Source organism: Triplophysa dalaica, chromosome 14 (genome assembly GCF_015846415.1).
Source record: "Triplophysa dalaica isolate WHDGS20190420 chromosome 14, ASM1584641v1, whole genome shotgun sequence".
Classification (NCBI taxonomy): Eukaryota; Metazoa; Chordata; class Actinopteri; order Cypriniformes; family Nemacheilidae; genus Triplophysa; species Triplophysa dalaica.
Window position 1 is genome coordinate 7627267 of NC_079555.1, and position 18508 is coordinate 7645774.

General features: G+C 39.0%; 1 protein-coding gene across 3 annotated transcripts in view; it reads right to left on the minus strand.

The window, feature by feature from the left end:
- megf11 (multiple EGF-like-domains 11) overlaps positions 1-18508 on the minus strand; it is a 101501-nt gene that overhangs the window by 27097 nt on the left and 55896 nt on the right. For all 3 annotated transcript variants that reach the window (XM_056766729.1, XM_056766728.1, XM_056766727.1), the window contains exons 7-11: positions 6924-7170; positions 6361-6481; positions 4353-4489; positions 2803-3015; positions 1845-2019 (exon numbers count right to left, since the gene is read on the minus strand). In XM_056766729.1, the coding sequence (XP_056622707.1) occupies positions 1845-2019; positions 2803-3015; positions 4353-4489; positions 6361-6481; positions 6924-7170 (893 nt within the window). The remainder of the gene's footprint in view (positions 1-1844; positions 2020-2802; positions 3016-4352; positions 4490-6360; positions 6482-6923; positions 7171-18508) is intronic.

The window sequence follows — 18508 nt, forward strand, 5'->3', positions numbered from 1 at the left end:
TTGTGAGCAACCCTAAATGTCTGGTATCCAGACACCAGTACCTTCTTAGCAGCACAAGCAAATACAGTATATGTTCCTTTCCCACCCCAATAAATGTCCATCACTAAGTAATATATTGATAAGAACTCTGCTGGCCATTATCCCTCATTTCCAACCCCACTGCGGTCAAATTGTTAACCTTTTTCACAAATGAAAAAGCTGGCTGAGAAATGGAGCATCATGTCCCAATTCCACCGCAGCTCAAACGACATGGGCGGCTCGGCCAAAGCTCCTCGAGCATTGTTTAATGGAACTGGCAGCGGGCCCCTCAAATCCAACCCAACGAGCAGGTGGTGAAAATTAAGATACAGTCCGTGCTTCCGCCTGCTGGTTCAAATGGCTATAGTGGCCCTGCCACAGGACACACGAACAGCTAGAGTCATTGTAGAAGTTGGCTCGAGCCTCTAGAACTGTGTTTGTCTTAATCATCACAGCGTGACAGTTTTTACCTGAAGCGCAGTCTGTATTTTATCAGCTCACTCGCTTGGTTTTAGTTTTTTATATTTTATTTATTTAACATTTGGTTATTTTGGTTACTCTTCAGTTTCTATATGGATTATATTTGTCTCTAAATGAACAGGAAATATAAGCAATATTATGACTCATTCAATAAAAGCAAAAGTCATCTACCTATCTCTCTAAATAAAATCGAAATGTACTTTCCATCTTTTTTTCATCCTCTATCCTCATCGCTTCATTTTAGCATCTCTTTTGTTTATGCGAGGGCACAGAGCCTAGCAGATTTTACACCGTGTGCAATCAACCAGATAGCAAACGATTTGTTATTTTTCTTTTGTAAAGTCCTGCCTGGAAACCATAAGCTATTTTGGAGTCCCTGCGTCTTGCTCTCCATTCTACATTTGGCAGGAACTTTGTGTTAAGTCCAAACCTGCTGTGTATTAAAGTGCAAGCATTTTAGACTGGCATTACTAAACTTTGTGAATCTAACCTTGTTCCCAGCCTCCCCGCAGGATGTTATGTGTTTCCCTATGAGTTTGTGTGTGTGCGATACTGATGCAGAGATCCTTTTCAAAGGATCAAATAAACTGTATTCGCTGACACTTCTGCTTTAAGTGTGAGGACATGAAAACTTTGAGATAAATAAAGAAAAATGCTGACTGTAAATCATCTCTCATGGGTGCTTCCAGCTTTCTCCTACAATCCACAAACACAAACCATTTATCATAAACTCTTATTATGTAATTATTAGTTTTGCCATGTTCATATATCATATCTCTGTGTTTACACTTTCTATTCTGTTATAATCCGATCATAACAGGTCTGTCGAGACACAGTCTTGTTCACGCCTGATTCTCTTTTACTGCCAGAAAAAGTGAAGGAATTAAGTTAGCAAGACACATTCACATTCAAACTACACATGGTTTCCGTCCACTTCTGAATCTTTGCGTGATCTGATCACAATCCGAACCCAGTTTACACTTGGCTTTTAGTGTGAAGGGTGAAACATGACTATTGTAAGATGTCGTCGCTTCTTTGCCGAGGAGATAACATATTTATGAAATGCGCTCTGTAGAGTAGTTTGTCCATTTAGGGCTACTGGAGAGACAACATGGTGAATTCCATGCAAGGGGACCCGCGGTGTATGTAGATAGAAATAGCTCATTCTAAGGTAATATAAACAAAACGCTTCATAATGTAAAGTCTTTATATACCTCTGAAGACAGAGTTATGTATACTATATTGCATTTCTATCAACAGATCTTCGAAAAACTACACATTGGACCTCAAATGACACAATATTTCAGCATTGCAGAACTGAATGGTAATGACAAACACAGACTCACCATGTAGCCCGGGGCACAGATACATGCCCCGGTGAGACTGTGACAGTCTGCTCCATTAACACACCGGCACGGAACACTACATCCTTCCCCATAGTAACCGGGGGGACAGGTCTCATTGCAGTACAGACCTGACCACCCAGCTGTACAAGAGCATTCACCTGTCAAAGGGTGGCAACTGGAAAAGAAAATGAAAAAGGAGATTTAAATTCAAATACGCCCAATTGTCACATTTCAAGCATCTAAACAGAAAGACGTTAACTAAGGAAGTTAAATTAGGGCACTAAAACCATTTTGAGTTATTCATTGGTGTCTGTGAGCCCCACTCAGATGAATAGTGTGTCCTTTCTTTCCTTCGTGTAGTAATGAGCCCCAGTGTCTCAGGGCCTAATCTGCCCATACCAGGCATTAACATTGCATTAGGCTGGAACGCGCTAAGAAATAATGAATGAAGCGCAGGTCGCGATAAAGAGCAAGTGCTATGCTTAAGCTGAAAGGTGTTCAGATTTTTACTTGCAAGTCAAATTAAGTCAAATGAAGCTCTTCACTCACATATGGCACCGAGAGGTAAACGCATGTGGAAGCTGTTGGATGAGTAATGGTCATGGAAGTGACCAGAGGGACTATAGATAAGCATTGCTTGGCTAAACTAATTTAGCTGTATTGTTTAGTTCAAATTGCAGCTTTCTGTTGATTCTGATCCATCATGTCATTCACAACATCTGTGTAACACAAGGGAAGGCATTTTAAGAAATGACATTTTCTTGTCAATACAATGGAAGTCAACGGGGGACAATGTTGTTTGGTTACCAACGTTCTTCAAAATATCTTATTTTGTGTTCTGCAGAAGAAAGCAAGTGATAAATTCCCAAAATATGGAAGAAATTATCATTACCTCTCAATTCTACAGTTACTGTACCATTCTAGCTGAGCTTATTGGCCCACAATCACATTTGCTCACCTGAGCGTGTTGGTGGCATTACAGGGGCAGTATCTGTCACAGATGAGTCCGTAGAGACCAGGTGGACAGAATCTGTCCTGGCAGTGAGGCCCTTTGAATCCCGTATCGCACAAACATGCCCCGTTGATGTGATAACATTTGGCCCCGTTATGACAGTCACAGTGAAGGGCACAGTGGGGGCCATAAGTCCCGACAGGACATTCCTCCTGGCACCTGGGAACGATTCAGACACATTAAGGTAAGAAAGCAAGCCCTTGCACACTCATAACACAATGTTTGGATGTATACTGTCTTCTCTCGGAGCGGTTACAGAAGAAGAAAAGTCTTCGCAGAGTTAGTAGGCTACAGGGATATTTAAATCTAAAGATCAAGGGTCATGCTCCAGCCATCTTTTCTGGTTCCTCCAGTTCGTCAGGCCCCTGACGTCGCCTATGGGGCTCCAGCAAACCGAGACCGCAGCCATTAATTACAGCGAATACAATTAGACCCGGGCCTATTCTCTCTGTTGAATAGCAAAGTGACTTAAGGAACAACGACTTCCACAAGAACTTCAATGTACAACCGTGGCAGAACATCAATCTTGAGCGTCCAAAGAAGCCATTACGAGACAGATAAATAGCTCAATTAAATTATAAAACGGACTAGGTATGTTTCATGTTGAAATTACACCAGCGTCATCATTTGTATTAGGAGAGATGGGTGTGAGAAGGACCGGGGCGGGGGGCTCGCTAACGGAATCTCAGATTATTCCTGCAGGGCTAATTCGCCTGTCAGGGACCAAATAAATGAGGGCAATTTTGTTAAATATTAGAGGATAAGAAGTGCCTGTCTTGGAAGTGTTTTCATTCTGCGGACAATCACTTTAGTGCACTAATAAACCCTAAGCTACTGCAGGAGACACAGGGATATAAAGACACCCAGCATTTTCTATTGGATCCTAATAAAACTCCATTACTGGTAATTAATGGGAAGAAACTTAGCAGACCAGTGCGGAGCTTTGAGTGGGATCAGTGGACATGGGGAATGTAAACACGGCAGTTAAAAAAATCATTCATCAATTATTCATCAGCCAAATTGACTGTGCTTATTAACATAGTGTTGTGTGTGTGTGTGCTTTTTTAAAAGATGGGGAGAGAAGTTGGATGACTCTTCAATGTCAACAAAAATAACCACATGTCACTTCCACAGTTTCTTCTCGGTGATGTCTCAAAACATGTTTGGAATTCTATAATTCTGTACTTTTATCTACACTCGTATCGATTTGTATTTTTTCAAAAAAATTGTGTTAACAACTACAACCAAGATGATACTTACACAAAAAAATGCTGGGTTATTTTCCACCCAGCGTTGGGTCATTAAACCCAACCGTTGGGTTGTAAATTAATCTATGTTTGGGTCTATTTTAGACCATTTGCTTGGTTTACTTGTCCCAACGGCAGGGTTCTGCCCTTTTTGACCTAACGTTGGGTTATAAATTTCAGCATTTTTTATTATTTAAGATAAAGTGCGAGTTTCACTGATGACTCTTGGATTGTATTTTGCTGTATTACCTGTGGCCACTATAGCCTGCCATACACTGGCACTGTCCTGTGATGTGGTCACAGAGTCCTCCATTACGACACGAGCATTCCTTGCTGCAGTTGATGCCATATTTGCCAAATGGACATGGCTGGGCACACACAGACCCCTGTTGTGTAAGAGGATAGAGAGAAGATAAATCAGCTCATTAATGGCAATCGCACAAGGCATCGTCACTTTTGTTGCCAAATATAACCATCTATTGCATGATGTTGCTCTAGGGCAAGATACCCAATTTCTTTTTTAACCACACGATAAGCTCATATGCGAGAGAAATGAAATAGGCCCTGCATTGTTTGAAGGATTCACATATTTAATGAGAACTGCCCTTGCAATAAAAATATGATTCACATTGATTATTGACGAACAATTTTTTAACTCGTTGAAACAAATATTACTGTATATTGTTCAAAATTTGTTTGAGTAAAAAGGTCTATGCAACACACCATGTACACTATACCATTATAAAGTTTAGGGTCACTTGAAAAAAAGTGGAAGAAAAAAATTTGGTTTCACAAAGAACCATTCAGTCAACGGGTCTTTAAAGAACCATCTCTTTCTTACCTTTTTATAATCTGAAGAACCTTTTTTTGCCACAAAGAACCTTTCATGAAACAGAAAGATTCTTCTGATGTAAAAGGTTCTTTATGGAACCATTTAGACAATTCTTACACAATGGCATCGTGAAGCACCTTTATTTTTAAGAGTGATACACACCATTTATATGAAGGTGTATGCGTTAATGAACAAAAAATGTAATTTTGTTGATAAAAAATACTGCATAACTGCTCAGACATATTAGTTTCATTACAAACCTAACGTTTTATTTAATAAAAATGCTTTCAAAGTGGATGACTTTGACTAAATACAGCCAATAAGACCCCAGCACAGACAGCAAAAGCGAAAACAACGAATTTGGACGTTCAAGGTTTTGGAAGGAAAGCAGCAATATGAACAAATCTAACAGGTTTTGAATTGTTTTGGGATTTTTTAGTCCCAACCTAATTTCCTCAGTTCATTTCTGTTATTCCATTGTTTTGACGAGTTTAATATTATTATAATATCTGAAAAAAAAGTCATCGAATTGGTGACGGTAAACTTTTCTACGATAATGTTTATGATTATTTGCATGTTAATGTACTCACGCTTCTGATGTCCAGCATCATGACAATATAATAGTTATTTGGGAACTAAGCAAACTTCATACTACAGCACATTGAACTTTTAGCAAGATTTTTTTTGATAGTTGTGTCATCTCTTAAGATTTTGAGATGACGCAAGATCGCTGTAACAAGGCTCAGCAATCTTCAGTCAAAATAATACTTCAGGTCTTTTGGAAGCTCAGCACATCACTGCCATTTCTTTCCCTGTTAGATTTGTCAATCTATCTCTATTCAGATTGTCCTCCACCTTTCTTCATATACTTCTTAAACACAGGCCGTTTCTCAATTCCAAGAACGCAAAGAATGGACTTGTGTTCTTGTGGAGAACGGTCTTCTCCACAAGAAGGTTGATTCGGAAGATGAATAGATGTGCCGCAGTGACTTCTGGGACTTCAAGTGGATTCTATAGGCGTGAATATATCTGGGTACTTTCATGCGTTCTCTGTTCTTGTGATGTTTGAGCATTAGAACCGGACTTTGACGGTTATTGACGACGTAGAGCTAGAACACGAGGACACAAGACCGGTGAAGAACGCATATTGAGAAACGGCCCCTGTCTCCTTCCCTTCATTCACCTAATGCTCCTCTTTACCATCTAATTACTTAGATGTCTTTAACATCTTCTCATCCTTCATATTAACTCTGACACATCTATTCTGTCATTTCAGTACTTCGCCCTCTTCCTCTCCTTCAACTGCTATTCTCTCATTTCATGTTATCTGTCTTTTCATTTCAATTCTCGTCTCCCTTCTGTCTCTTTTCTTTCTTTTATTGCCTCTGTATCTGCTTTTACTCTCCCATTGTGAAAGTGACATACCATCCATCCAGCAGGGCAGGAACACTCGCCCGAGATGTGATGGCAGGTTCCTCCGTTCTGACAGGGGCAGCGCTGCTCACACTGTGGCCCGTGACTTCCAGAGGGACAGCGCTCTCCACAGCTACCAAACCACAAGAGCCAAAACATAAAACTCAGACAGTCATTGCATAGGATTGCAACATGAAGCGCAAGAAAGTTCAAAGGCCTGAGAACAAAAACTTACAAGAAAAAACTAACCATATTTCTTTTTAAGTACCCTCACAAGTACTTCAGAGCACCACTGCTAACAATGAATGTAGACAAGGGATAAATATATAATGTTGATAATGAGAGGCGACTGGAGCTAGTTGTATCATGAAGAAGTTCTCTCAAGGGCTGTATATTAACCATAAAGTTGATTCACTTTTTAACCTATTCAATATTAGTCTTGTGATAACATACATGTTGTCACAGAAGATCAATAAACAATGTTCTCCCCAATAAAGAATATTGTACAATAAAATGCTTTAAATCCTGATGACTACTTAGTCCACTTTGCACACCGTTTCATCTCTAATACTCACATGGGGCCCATATAGCCTGGTGCACATATGCATTCCCCCGTCTCATGGTGGCAGGTGGCACCGTTAAGGCATTGACATTTCAGGTGGCAGGCCTTGCCATAGTAGCCAGGTTCACAATGATCCTCGCAGCGCCAGCCTTGGTAGCCGTCTGTGCAGACACAGGCTCCTGTGATGGGGTTACACAGGGCTCCATTCTTACACTGGCAGCGACTGCTACAGTGTGGCCCCCAGTGGCCACTTTCACAACCTGAAACACAGAGGAAAAGAAAGAGGGATTTTTACATCAGGCACAAACAAGAGACTCTTCTAACTAGAATGCTAGCATACTCCTTCCAGACTTAAAGGGATAGTTCAATCAAAAATTTAAAATTCTGTCATCATTGATTCACTCTCATGGAGTTCAAGACCAGTATGACTCTTTGCTCCGTGGAACACAAAAGAAGATTGTGTTCAATAGAAGTCTATTGGGGCCAATGATGTTTGATAACCAACATTCTTCAAAATATCTTCTGTGTTCTGCAGAAGAAAGAAAGTCCTACTTATTTGGAATGATGAATTTGCATTTTTCGGTGAAACGTCCCTTTCAGAGTGTTTTGCGTTTCAAGCAACAAGTTGACAGGCGAACTGTAATTCTGAAATTGGCAAGTCACAAGATTTGTAAAGTCATTGAATTTTGTTGCTGGTTATATGCAAACTGAAATGGCTTTGCACAGTGTTTGGTCAATACGAGTGAATCCTACTGAGAGAAGGGATTAGCTGAAGTATAGATTATTTACATCCCCTCATATATTCTCCCTAAATTATCAATGAGCCAATACCACACCGAGAGAAAACGTTAACTTGGAAGCAGGTACCTAATCTTGCAAATGCACCTACAGTGGCCCAGAGATGCTATAAAAGACTGACACAGCTTTTCTTGTGATATTAGCTAGCATAAATACGGTTGAACCCACCACAGACATGGAGAGGGACACTTCTCCCAATTTTGTGTATTAAGCTTTTTCTGTGACTAAATGCGTCTCTTGGTGACTACAATACTGTGTCTACACTGGACTACTACCTTACAGAACACGACAACATATATATTTAGTTATTGACAAGACAATAGAACCCATTAGAACCTATTAGAATTTGACATTTTGTCCACATTGGATGCGGTGCAACGCGACATGACAAACCCATTAATAACAAATGTCTGGTGTAGACGCGATGTTAGATTGTCACCTGTCTTCCTCACCCCGCATTCAAAAATCTCAGACACAATTCACTTCTACGGGGACTGTACATGCTACTTCTTCCAAGGGATAGTCCACCCAAAAATGAAAACACACCCACATGTCATTTGAAACCTGACTTTTTATCATCTGCAGAAGATATTTTGAAACAACATTGACCACGAATGACTTCCAAAGTATGACATTTCTCAAAATATCTTCGTTTGTGTTCCACACAAGAAACACTCATATTTTTGTGAGAGTAAATAAATGATTTGAGAATTATTTGTATTTCAAATTTTAAGAAAATGTCATCCCTTGGCCTCAGCACACAGCCATCCAGAACCCGTCTAGATCTTTAACCACAAGCTTTTCTACAAACAACTACAAACTTCAAGTACTTGGCTGAACTCACAAGGCAGATTTAAAAGTAGATAAGGACCTAATGAGGACCATTTGCACTGAGACAACAGTATTCAGCGTCCGTGCCAGGCAAACACGAGGAGGATGATCAGCACTTCGAGAAGGCAGCTTGGCACAGAGGGGGGTTATGGAACATCCTGGCAGCGCGGCCAGTCTTTCCCGAGAGCTGATGCGGGCCCACTAAGCAGCTCAGAGAGGGTAGGAGGCACGTTATTGATTTGAGTAAATCTGCCACAGACGAGCTCTCCTGTTGGTTGAGCTCTCACGCCATACAAATGACCAGAGCGCATTAAAGGCAGGCGATCTGCGGGAGGTCAGTGAAGAAAGATGAGCAGCTCATCGTCTGCTCCATTCACAGCCAATCAGTGCTCATCACTCTTTCCTCGGCTCTCCCACGCTGATGATAGAAAAATAGGAGAAAAACACAACGCATCCACTGTTTGCCTCACCCCCAGAGGCCCCCGGACCTCATCAACCCCAGAGCGAGCGTCTCACTTTCGCAAACCTCACACCGAGACAAACAGTTTCCCTCCCATTCAACACGTAAAATCCACTTCGCTTTGGCTCCGAGTCCATTTGGCCCCTTCATCTGCAGCCATTCTAAATCAATGCGGAGGAGGACAAATAAAACTCTAGACCGAGCTTAATTTGCAGAAGCCTTTTCTCTGGGTCTCTGAAGCTCCGCAAAATGTTGCTATTGAAGATTCAAAGCCTCTTTTCCCCCCACATTGAGACGTCTCAGCACATTTTCTCCTAAAGCCCATTATCTCTCGGCCCGTCTCTTCTGCGTTCCGTTTTTCAGACTCGCAGCAGCCAGACTCTCACCGCGGGCCCTCTGACAGCGTTTAGCTGTGATTAAAGAGTCAGAGTTCACTCGTTGCCACGGGCAAGGCTGTAAAACACACAAAGTCTTATTCCTGTTTCTGTGTTTAAAGTATCAAATGAAAGCTTTCATAAGGATGAGCTTAATCAGTAAAGAGAAAGAAGGGAAGACAAGAAGAACCCCTATGGGGCAAATGGACATCGTGTGCAGTCAAAACGGGCAACCTGCAATGCAACCCTTATTAAATGCTCTCGCCACTAATTGAGAGAATGGAATGGGAGGCATGCTGTCCTTCACAACAGACTTGCACTTCAAGGCATCAGAGTTGAGCTGCGGGCGTGATTTTGTGTACTGAACTGTGATAAGAAGAGAAATCTAAAGGTCGGATCTGATCAGTTGGTGGGGAAAGATCTCAGATTAGGGCAGCACCAGACGCATTCCTTGGAGAACCGAGTCTGAGAAATCTGTAATGTAATGTTCTTCTTGAAGTTCTCCCACAAGCCTGTTAAGCCCGTTCCAGACTGTCCTTATTACTAAAAAGGATTTCTGCTGGAGGGCCGATTCACAAATTATTAAGGCTGACAAGAAAAATATGCATTTTGGAGCTACATTCTGCCTGGAGCTGCGTGCACGACTAAATACAAGAACATCACAAAAGGCTAATTAGTGAAGTTTCCAGAGTATAAACTGTTGTATTTTCTGCTAAAACAAAATATCTCTCATGTGGAAAGAATTGCAAGCCCTGCTTATGCGTTCTGTTTATTCAGAATATAAGCACTAAAATGCTTCAACAATGTTACCAAAAAATGAAAGACCTTGCATTGTTTACAGACCTGTATAACTTCCTTTCTATAATGTAACATCAAAGATAGTCGGAGAAATGTCTGTGTTTTGTGTTCATACAATGAAAGTCAATGGAGTCCAATGTTGTTTGGTGGTTTGGCTTTTTATGCAGAAGAAAGTATTAACAGTTTTTGGGTGACACAAGTGCGAGTAAATAATGCAAGATTTTTTGTGAACTAGCCTTTCAAAATGTGTTAAAATAAGACAAAACAAGCAGTAAAATAAGCTAAAACAAAAAGTATTTCATATTTTTATGATAAAATAATTTTAATAACAAATATAATAATTTTAGTTATGTCAATAGAATATAAAAGCCTGAGAGGAGAGAAAATCAATAGAGAACAATTTTTTAACAGATCTATAGTAGGAATCAAGGAAGATCCACAGGAATTATGTACAGAAGACAGTATTAACAGATATTAAAGAAATTATTTACTAGATGCGGAGGGAAAATGTAAACAGTAATTACAGAAGTTCATCCCAGCTCCATCAACAATCAAGAGCAGACTTGGACCCTTGTTATTTTAATACTAATTACTAACTTTTGTTTGTTTTTGTCTTTCTTCTTATAAATATGCTTTGATACAATAAAACATTGTGATAAGCGATATATAAATAAAACTGAATTGAATAGAAAGTTAAGTAAGCTCCTTAAGTAAAAAAGTTTTATTCTTAAGCTAAGCTTTCATTGTGTTGTCAAGTTGCCATTTGCCCTTTTCATCATCCGACAGATGAATAACATCCCGTTAAACGTGCAACACGGGAAAGGGATTTTGAATCAGTGTAACAGGAATACTGTACAAATGTCTGATGGCAACACTGTCTCAATCACATCACATGATGCCTCCAGTGCCAATTACTACTTCCTTGCGGCCAGTGCGACCTGCACCTCTCCTTTAATTAAAGCCGCAGCGATGAAGGGACACACTCCAGTCAACCCCTCGCACCCGAGTTTTAGAGTTAGCGGTTAATGACTGGAGGAAGAGCATCCAGACAATTAGACTCACGGATAAATGAAGATCCCAAACCTTGACAGCTGAACTCTTCTGTTGCAGTTCATCTCTGCTCAGCCGTGATGAATACAGGATGGGAGTTTCCCTACATGACGGAGTATCTTAATTACCACGAGTCAATGTCACAGCAAAATGCGCTACGTGACTCAAGTCTGTAGCTGTGCCCTCAATGACATTAAGAGCCAGTGCTTTGAGCGTCTTCTTTAGAGCACAGCAGGGGTGTCGTGCAACTTTAGTTTTAATTTTTGAGCGGTCACCAGAGAGAGTTCTGGCTCACTTGGTGCCTATAAAAAAAGATGCGACCAATGGAAAACCACTTTTTTCTTTGAAGTGAAAGACCAGATAGTCTACTGCTATTACGGATTTTACAATGTTTGATTTTCAGTACGAGGTAAACATAGCCGAAAGAATTCATGATAACAATATTATAGCGATATCTCTAAATTTTGGTTGGGAAACAGCTATCGGTCAGATATACTGTCTATTTAATCTTATTTATATTTATTTTGTTTTTATTTTGTTTTAGCCAATGAACCACGGTCAAAATAGGGAGATGGAGAGAGTGAGCAAAATGTAAACAGGTGCAATACTATACCATCACTTCCTATGTTGGGTTATTCACAATATGATCATATAGAATAATTATTATATCAATAATTGTATAATATCATGGCTATGGTCTATACCAACAAATTGTGATATCCCTACAGGATACAGAGTTTGTTTTGCAATAAAGTGGTTCAAATTCTGAAAAAGCGGTACAAGTACTACTGCAAAACTGCAATAACAACATAATTATTAGTTTGAAGAAAAGATACCTTAAATGATAGATAGCTGATGATCAGGGCTTATACACCCTGTCAGTCAATAGAGGACAGGATAATGAAATGACGTTGTGCTCAGTATATAGAAAATATAAAGAAACACCACCAGATTAATGTTCTTCATCAATAGTCATTATATGAATTAATAACAACATTTACAAAGTTAGGAAATATTATAATGTTCAGAATCGGCATCCGTAGATTTCACTCTGAATAAATACTATAATAATAATTAGAATACATTGTATCTATAGAAATCTCAAAGTGCTACAAATAAGAGGATTCAATCAATTAAAAGCTTGTAATAAAAAATAAATCTTAAGACCACATTTGAATGCACCCAATGACTGCGGTGCCCTCAGATGGTCAGGGAGAGCATTCCACGGTTTGGGAGCAGCTTAGCAAAAGGCCCGATAACCCATAGTATGAAACTTGGCGTATCAGTGGAGGTTGTATCTTTGCATCTCTTCTTAAAATATATTTTAACATGCATGCAATACTTGTCAGATGTTAACTTGAAAAAAAAAAAATTGTTAGCTTTAAAGTAATATTTAAAATGCACCTGGCTAATGCTTTAGTGGTTTAGTTCCCAAGTATCACTTTTATGCTGACTACACACAAATCTACATACATTGTAAATATAATTAGAGAGGGGCTGTCTGGTATAATAAATACTGGTATACTGTTAAAATGTGTAACTTGTTAATATTTGTTACTAAATAAGATATTATAAACTGCTAAGGTAAGGTTTCTTTTTATTATAATAGAAATAATATTCTTTGTTAATACGAAATACGAAATGTAAAATTGTAAAACTTAAATTGTGAAAAAGCAATAAATGTAGAACTTTAAAATGAAAGGTTAGGAAATAGAAAGTATTACATTGCGCTGTAACTAATATCAATACATTTGACTTTATTATAAAATTCTTACCATAAACAGCTGTATTGTCCTTCTCAAATCTTTTAATGGGTCGCTTTCAATGCTGCACGTAAGTTTCTAATGTTCCTAAATAATCATGGTCTACTTTAATATACTGTGTACATAAACAATTATTCACTGCCCTTTCACTGTTACACAGAGAAGACATAATAAAACAAAATAATGCGTGGCAATGATCCAATGTACCCGCGAGGAAAACATCTAATATTAATATTTTACATTATTAAAATATTTTTGATGGGAAAGTGAATAAAGTGATGTGAGGCCAAGAATGGTGTTCCATATTCTGAATTCAACCCATCCAAGTGCACACACACAGCAGTTAGTAACACACACACACCGGGAACACACAGCCAGAGCAGTGAGTAGCCATTGCTGTGTCACCCGGGGAGCAGTTGGGGGGAATGGTGCCTTGCTCAAGGGTCTCACCTCACCTACAATCCCTGCTTGGCTCGAACCGGCAACATTTGGGTAACAAGTCCGAGTCTCTAACCATTAAGCCACAACTGCCCCAACCAGTGTAATGTCAGAAGCATTACCGAGAACAAACAACAGAAGACTTTTTTGTAATTTTCTGAAACAGATACGGTGATGCGAGTCTGACGGAGGAATTGGGTGATGTTTGCCCAGCACAATGCGCTTCTTTTACTGTAACGTTACTTTATTTTATCTATATAATGCAGGACCAAACCATACAGACATAAAGAATAAAATGAGACAGAGAATATCACCACTGGATTTATTATATGCAGTTCAGTTGTTAAAATCGGTAAGTACCTGCGTCAGGTTGCTGTCCCATAAACAGTACAAACCTTAAATGAAGACAAAAAAAGCTGTAATAGAGCCCCCTTGACATTAAACAGGCGGTAATAAGGTATTAAGCCCGTTTACATTATTTATACGAAGACATTTAATCCAGACACTCTGGTTAGACTTAGATTCTGCTGTAACCGGAACATCGTTTACGCTACATCCAACGATGCAAAAGTCAAAAACCTGGAAGTGTGAAGAAGGCCTATTGGACCAGTTTTTTCACAGCAATAGTGGTTCATGGAGGCTCTCAATAGTTCCCTGCTGCAGCTAAACAGTGCGACTGAGGTAATCGTTTAACCCAATTAAAGATGTAGGTCATTTAATGAATAAACATTTTAAGAGTCACGTGACAAGAGACATTTCGTCTCTCATTAGCTCTGGGGTGACCAAAGTCCGCTTATTAGTGATGGTTCTACATTAACTTTTATATTTAGTCATTTAGCAGACGTTCTATACTTGAGTTTTAGAGTAAACTAAAAAATCTTGGAGTGATCTTAAACTTTTTATGTCATTTGATCCGCATGTTAAGAACATTGTTAATACCTCGTTTTTTTAACCTTAGATATTGCAAAATTGCCCCCCATGCTGTCCCTTTTTGCTGCAGAAATTTTAATTCATGCTTTTGCCTTCTTTCGTATTGATTATTGTTTTGTGCTTCTTGGTGTTTCTTAGCATACTTTAGGGAAGCTACAGTATGTTCAAAACTCTGCAGCCTAACTTTTATATGTACATTCTTACATTATAACTTTATAATGTGCTCCTTGAAAGTCGCTAGAAAGTTAAATAATTATTATTATAAAACTACATGAATTATCTTTAAATATACAGTGTGCTGTGTTCAAAGATTATTAACATTAAGAAATGAATCAGAAGTTCACACATGAAATATATATGACATTTACATTTTACTTTACATTTTCACTTTCAGCAGCTTTACTCTAAAGTGACTTACATTCAAGATATACATTCCATCGGTTTCTGTGATCCCTTCAATTAAACCCATGACATTGGCATCATTAGCACCAGCGTTCTCTAATAACTGAGACTGTAGTCATAGCAATAATAAAAAGCGCAAATTATAAACACATATTGTTCTTTCTCTGTCATGCTCTATATAACCCTGCCAGCATTGTCTCTGCTCTCAAGCTGCCTGCAATAGATAAACAGGCCAAGAATAGATCTCTTTTTTTCCCTTTTCTTTGACAAAATCACCGATTGTTTGGTACACTGGGATGATAAATGTCGACTGGACATGCTTTTAAACGTACAGTTGTAAAACCTGCCAATATTCTCACCGTGAAATGGTCCGCTGTGCCCTCTAGAGCTCCACTGACACTTATCACTATGTTATTTATTAGTATACTGAAAGAGCCGACTGCTAAAGAATGAATTAGGGATACATTAGGGAATTTGGGAAACATTATGCGGGGTGGGGAGCTGATGGATGTTATTCTAAATATACAGATGGAACTGCCAATAGTCATGAGAAGGGGATAGTGCTGAGTTGTAATAACAGTGGGGGGAGCGCTTGCACTGCATCTGCCAGGCTCCCTCCTCGGACCGGGACGTCCCTTCCACCCTAATTTATCTCAGACAAACCCCTGCTTCATGTTTCCTTTCCCCCAGGAGAGAGGAACAGCATGAGATCTGCCAGCCAAAGCCTCAGGAGAGGCACGTAGCATAAGGATGTGCTGATGTCATTTTTTCTTTGCTATGATTCACGCTGGGTTATGATTCACATGTAAAGACTTCTTTTGCATTGTATTTTATTTTTTGATGTATTATACCTCCTGCAGTAAACGCGTACTTCTACTACAAACTTTTGTTTGTTAACAGATATCATTTCTAGTGTAGCAGCAGTAGGGATGAGGTCGTCGTCAGGGGGGGCCCTGTGCACTGAAGTCTGCTTTGGCAATAAACTGGAGGTTAGGATTTGGATCTTGCTTTGTTAAACCTTTAAAATAGAAAATGTACTAGAGATAAGTAAATAATTAAAACTGCAACAAATTTTTATAAATCATTTTCATCAAGTTATTTCTTGGACATTTTCCTCTTGGAAAAAAAGACGTCTCTCCGTATCTTTCTTTAAAAATGTTTTAAATAATTGTATAGGGAACACTTATAGAAGAATGCAAATGCAACTGTGAGTCTGTTTGCTACACACATAATGGATTTGTAAGTGACTTAAATGCTAAAGTATATAATTGAGGTAAAATGAAGTAATTTCTGCTTTGATTAAGTGGCTAAAGACGTACAAAATGTAACTTCCTCCCATTTTACTCCCATATGTGACCCTGGAACAAAAAACTGTTTTACATCATCTGAAAGCGGAATAAATAAGCTTTTCATTGATGGATGGTTTGTTAGGATATTACAATATTTAGCAGAGATATCATACAACTACTTAATAATCTGGAATCTGAAGGTCGAAAGAAATATTGAGAAAATCGCCTTTGAAGTGGTTATATTTACGGTAGGAAATTTACAAAATATCTTCATGGAACATGATCTTTACTTTATATCCTAATGATTTATAGCATAAAAGAAAAAATCTATAATTTTGACCCATTTTTGGCAATTACTAAAAATGTTCCCTTAAGACTGGTTTTGTGGTCCAGGGTCATGCCCCCTCTGGACATAACTTTTGTTTTAAATGTGGCATCACATTATTGAGGTTGGGAAACATTGGAAATTATGTTTTTATACCTGAAGCTCAAATTTGAACTTAATCAGCATTTCTTGATGTATTGTGGCCATTCCAGTCCAGTGTCTGTGGAATTTCAACAAAGTCAAACCTCAGGAGTGACAAAGTCATCCAACAGCAATGTGAAAGACTGACAGCATGACAAGACACACGACAACTGTAAAAACCGAGGTCATCACATTAAAGTAATTATTATTAATAATCAAAAACTTTTCTTAAATACAAATATATCTGTTGTATTGCTTAAAACTTAACTTGTGCTCTTTGTATTTGAGGTTTGAAAAAATACTGAGCATCCTTTCTGTAATTTTGACCTGTTTCTCCAGTTTTCAAATAAATTGCAAATATAAACATTTTATTTCAATTTGGGAGAAATATTGTTAGCACTCCACAGAATAAAACAAAAATAATAATTTAGCCTTAACACATACCTATAAATTGTAAATTCTGAGAAACTAAAATGCTCTTTTAGCATTCTGTCTTCACGCTAAATCTTCCCTAAACTCTTTCACATTCCTGAACTTGTGTAAACAAAAAGTTTTTTAGAGAGACATCTATATCAAAATAAGCACTCACTAATCGCTTTCTAGAAATATGCTCCCGTGTGGATACAGCCAGGTCATTTGTTCGAGATACATCTAAGATGTGAAACACCCCGAGAGATCAATATCGGCCTTTACAAGACCTTCTATTCAATACTGTGCTACAAACCCTTTGCAGCCAAACCCAGGGACAGTGTTACCCAATCATGGCATATTTCCTGAGACTAGAGGTAAAGGGATCTTTGCAGTGAATAATACGGGCGCAAGTCGGGTCATTATCGCTCTCTTGAATAATTCGAGAGAAGCCGTGACCTAGTGCAGCAAACCAGGAGCTTATTCAACAAAACTCAGAAGTGTGCTTCTCAGCAGATTGTTACACAGGCCGTTGCTTTACAAAATTAATAATTCTCTCTTCCTCTTGTCCCTTGGGAGAAACACAAGCTATTCTCAAGATCTAGGAGGCCAACAGCGAAAAGAGTTGCACGTTCTCTGATGTGAAATAGAGACGTATGAGACACGGATGCGTGAAAGAAATGTGAGCTCAGCGGTGACCAACTGCCGCTGCTCTTGAGACAATGTCAACCCAATAAAGCCCACTCGTAGCGCGCTTAATTTGCACCCATCGATTTCCTATTTTCAATTATTAATTCTAATTAGGATGAAGTAGATGGTGCCAGTGGCCGCGGCAGAGGGTCGATGATGTAGGGGCCCGATGTAGGCGACTGATCCATGTGCATGACTCAATTTCACCCATGCTAGAATATTATGATTGTTTAGATAAATTAGGAAAGTAAAGCAGCATAAACCATTGTTTTATATTATCATGTATCCTGCAATTGAAAAGCTGATTCAGGCCGGGGGAATTATGCTGACATTAGCCCTGATTTGTTGACCTGTGTGTGATACTCTCTCACCAGGGGGCAGTGTACCACATGGTTCAAGTACAGGTCAACATACAGGGAAGGCTGCGTATTTGCCAGCCGCTTGGTTACAGGATGGTGCATCATGATGTACGTTTAATTATAGAGATGTTACATTGCGGTGACTGCCTCCTCCCTTCTGAGAACACAACAGCTATGATGTATCACTAAGAATCCTCAATACATTCATCATAAAACATGGCCGCCCTGACTTACATGATGTTTCTAAAGAGCTTCAGTCGGTATTTGTATTGGTGTCATGAAAACTGATGCATCGTACAGTAACCATATCAAAACAAGTCTTTATTACCGTTAACAAAATAAATAGAAAGAGCAAGAGCGAATCAAGAGCCGACGTACATCGTGATCAATGGGATTTGTACAGGGGAATGGTAACGTTCATCTATACTTCTGGTTAGACCTAAACTACATTTCGTTACACTGTACCTGTATATGTGTAATGACAATAAAGTTGAATCTAATCTAAAAATCTAATCTATACACAAAGCTAGTGCGAGTGCAGT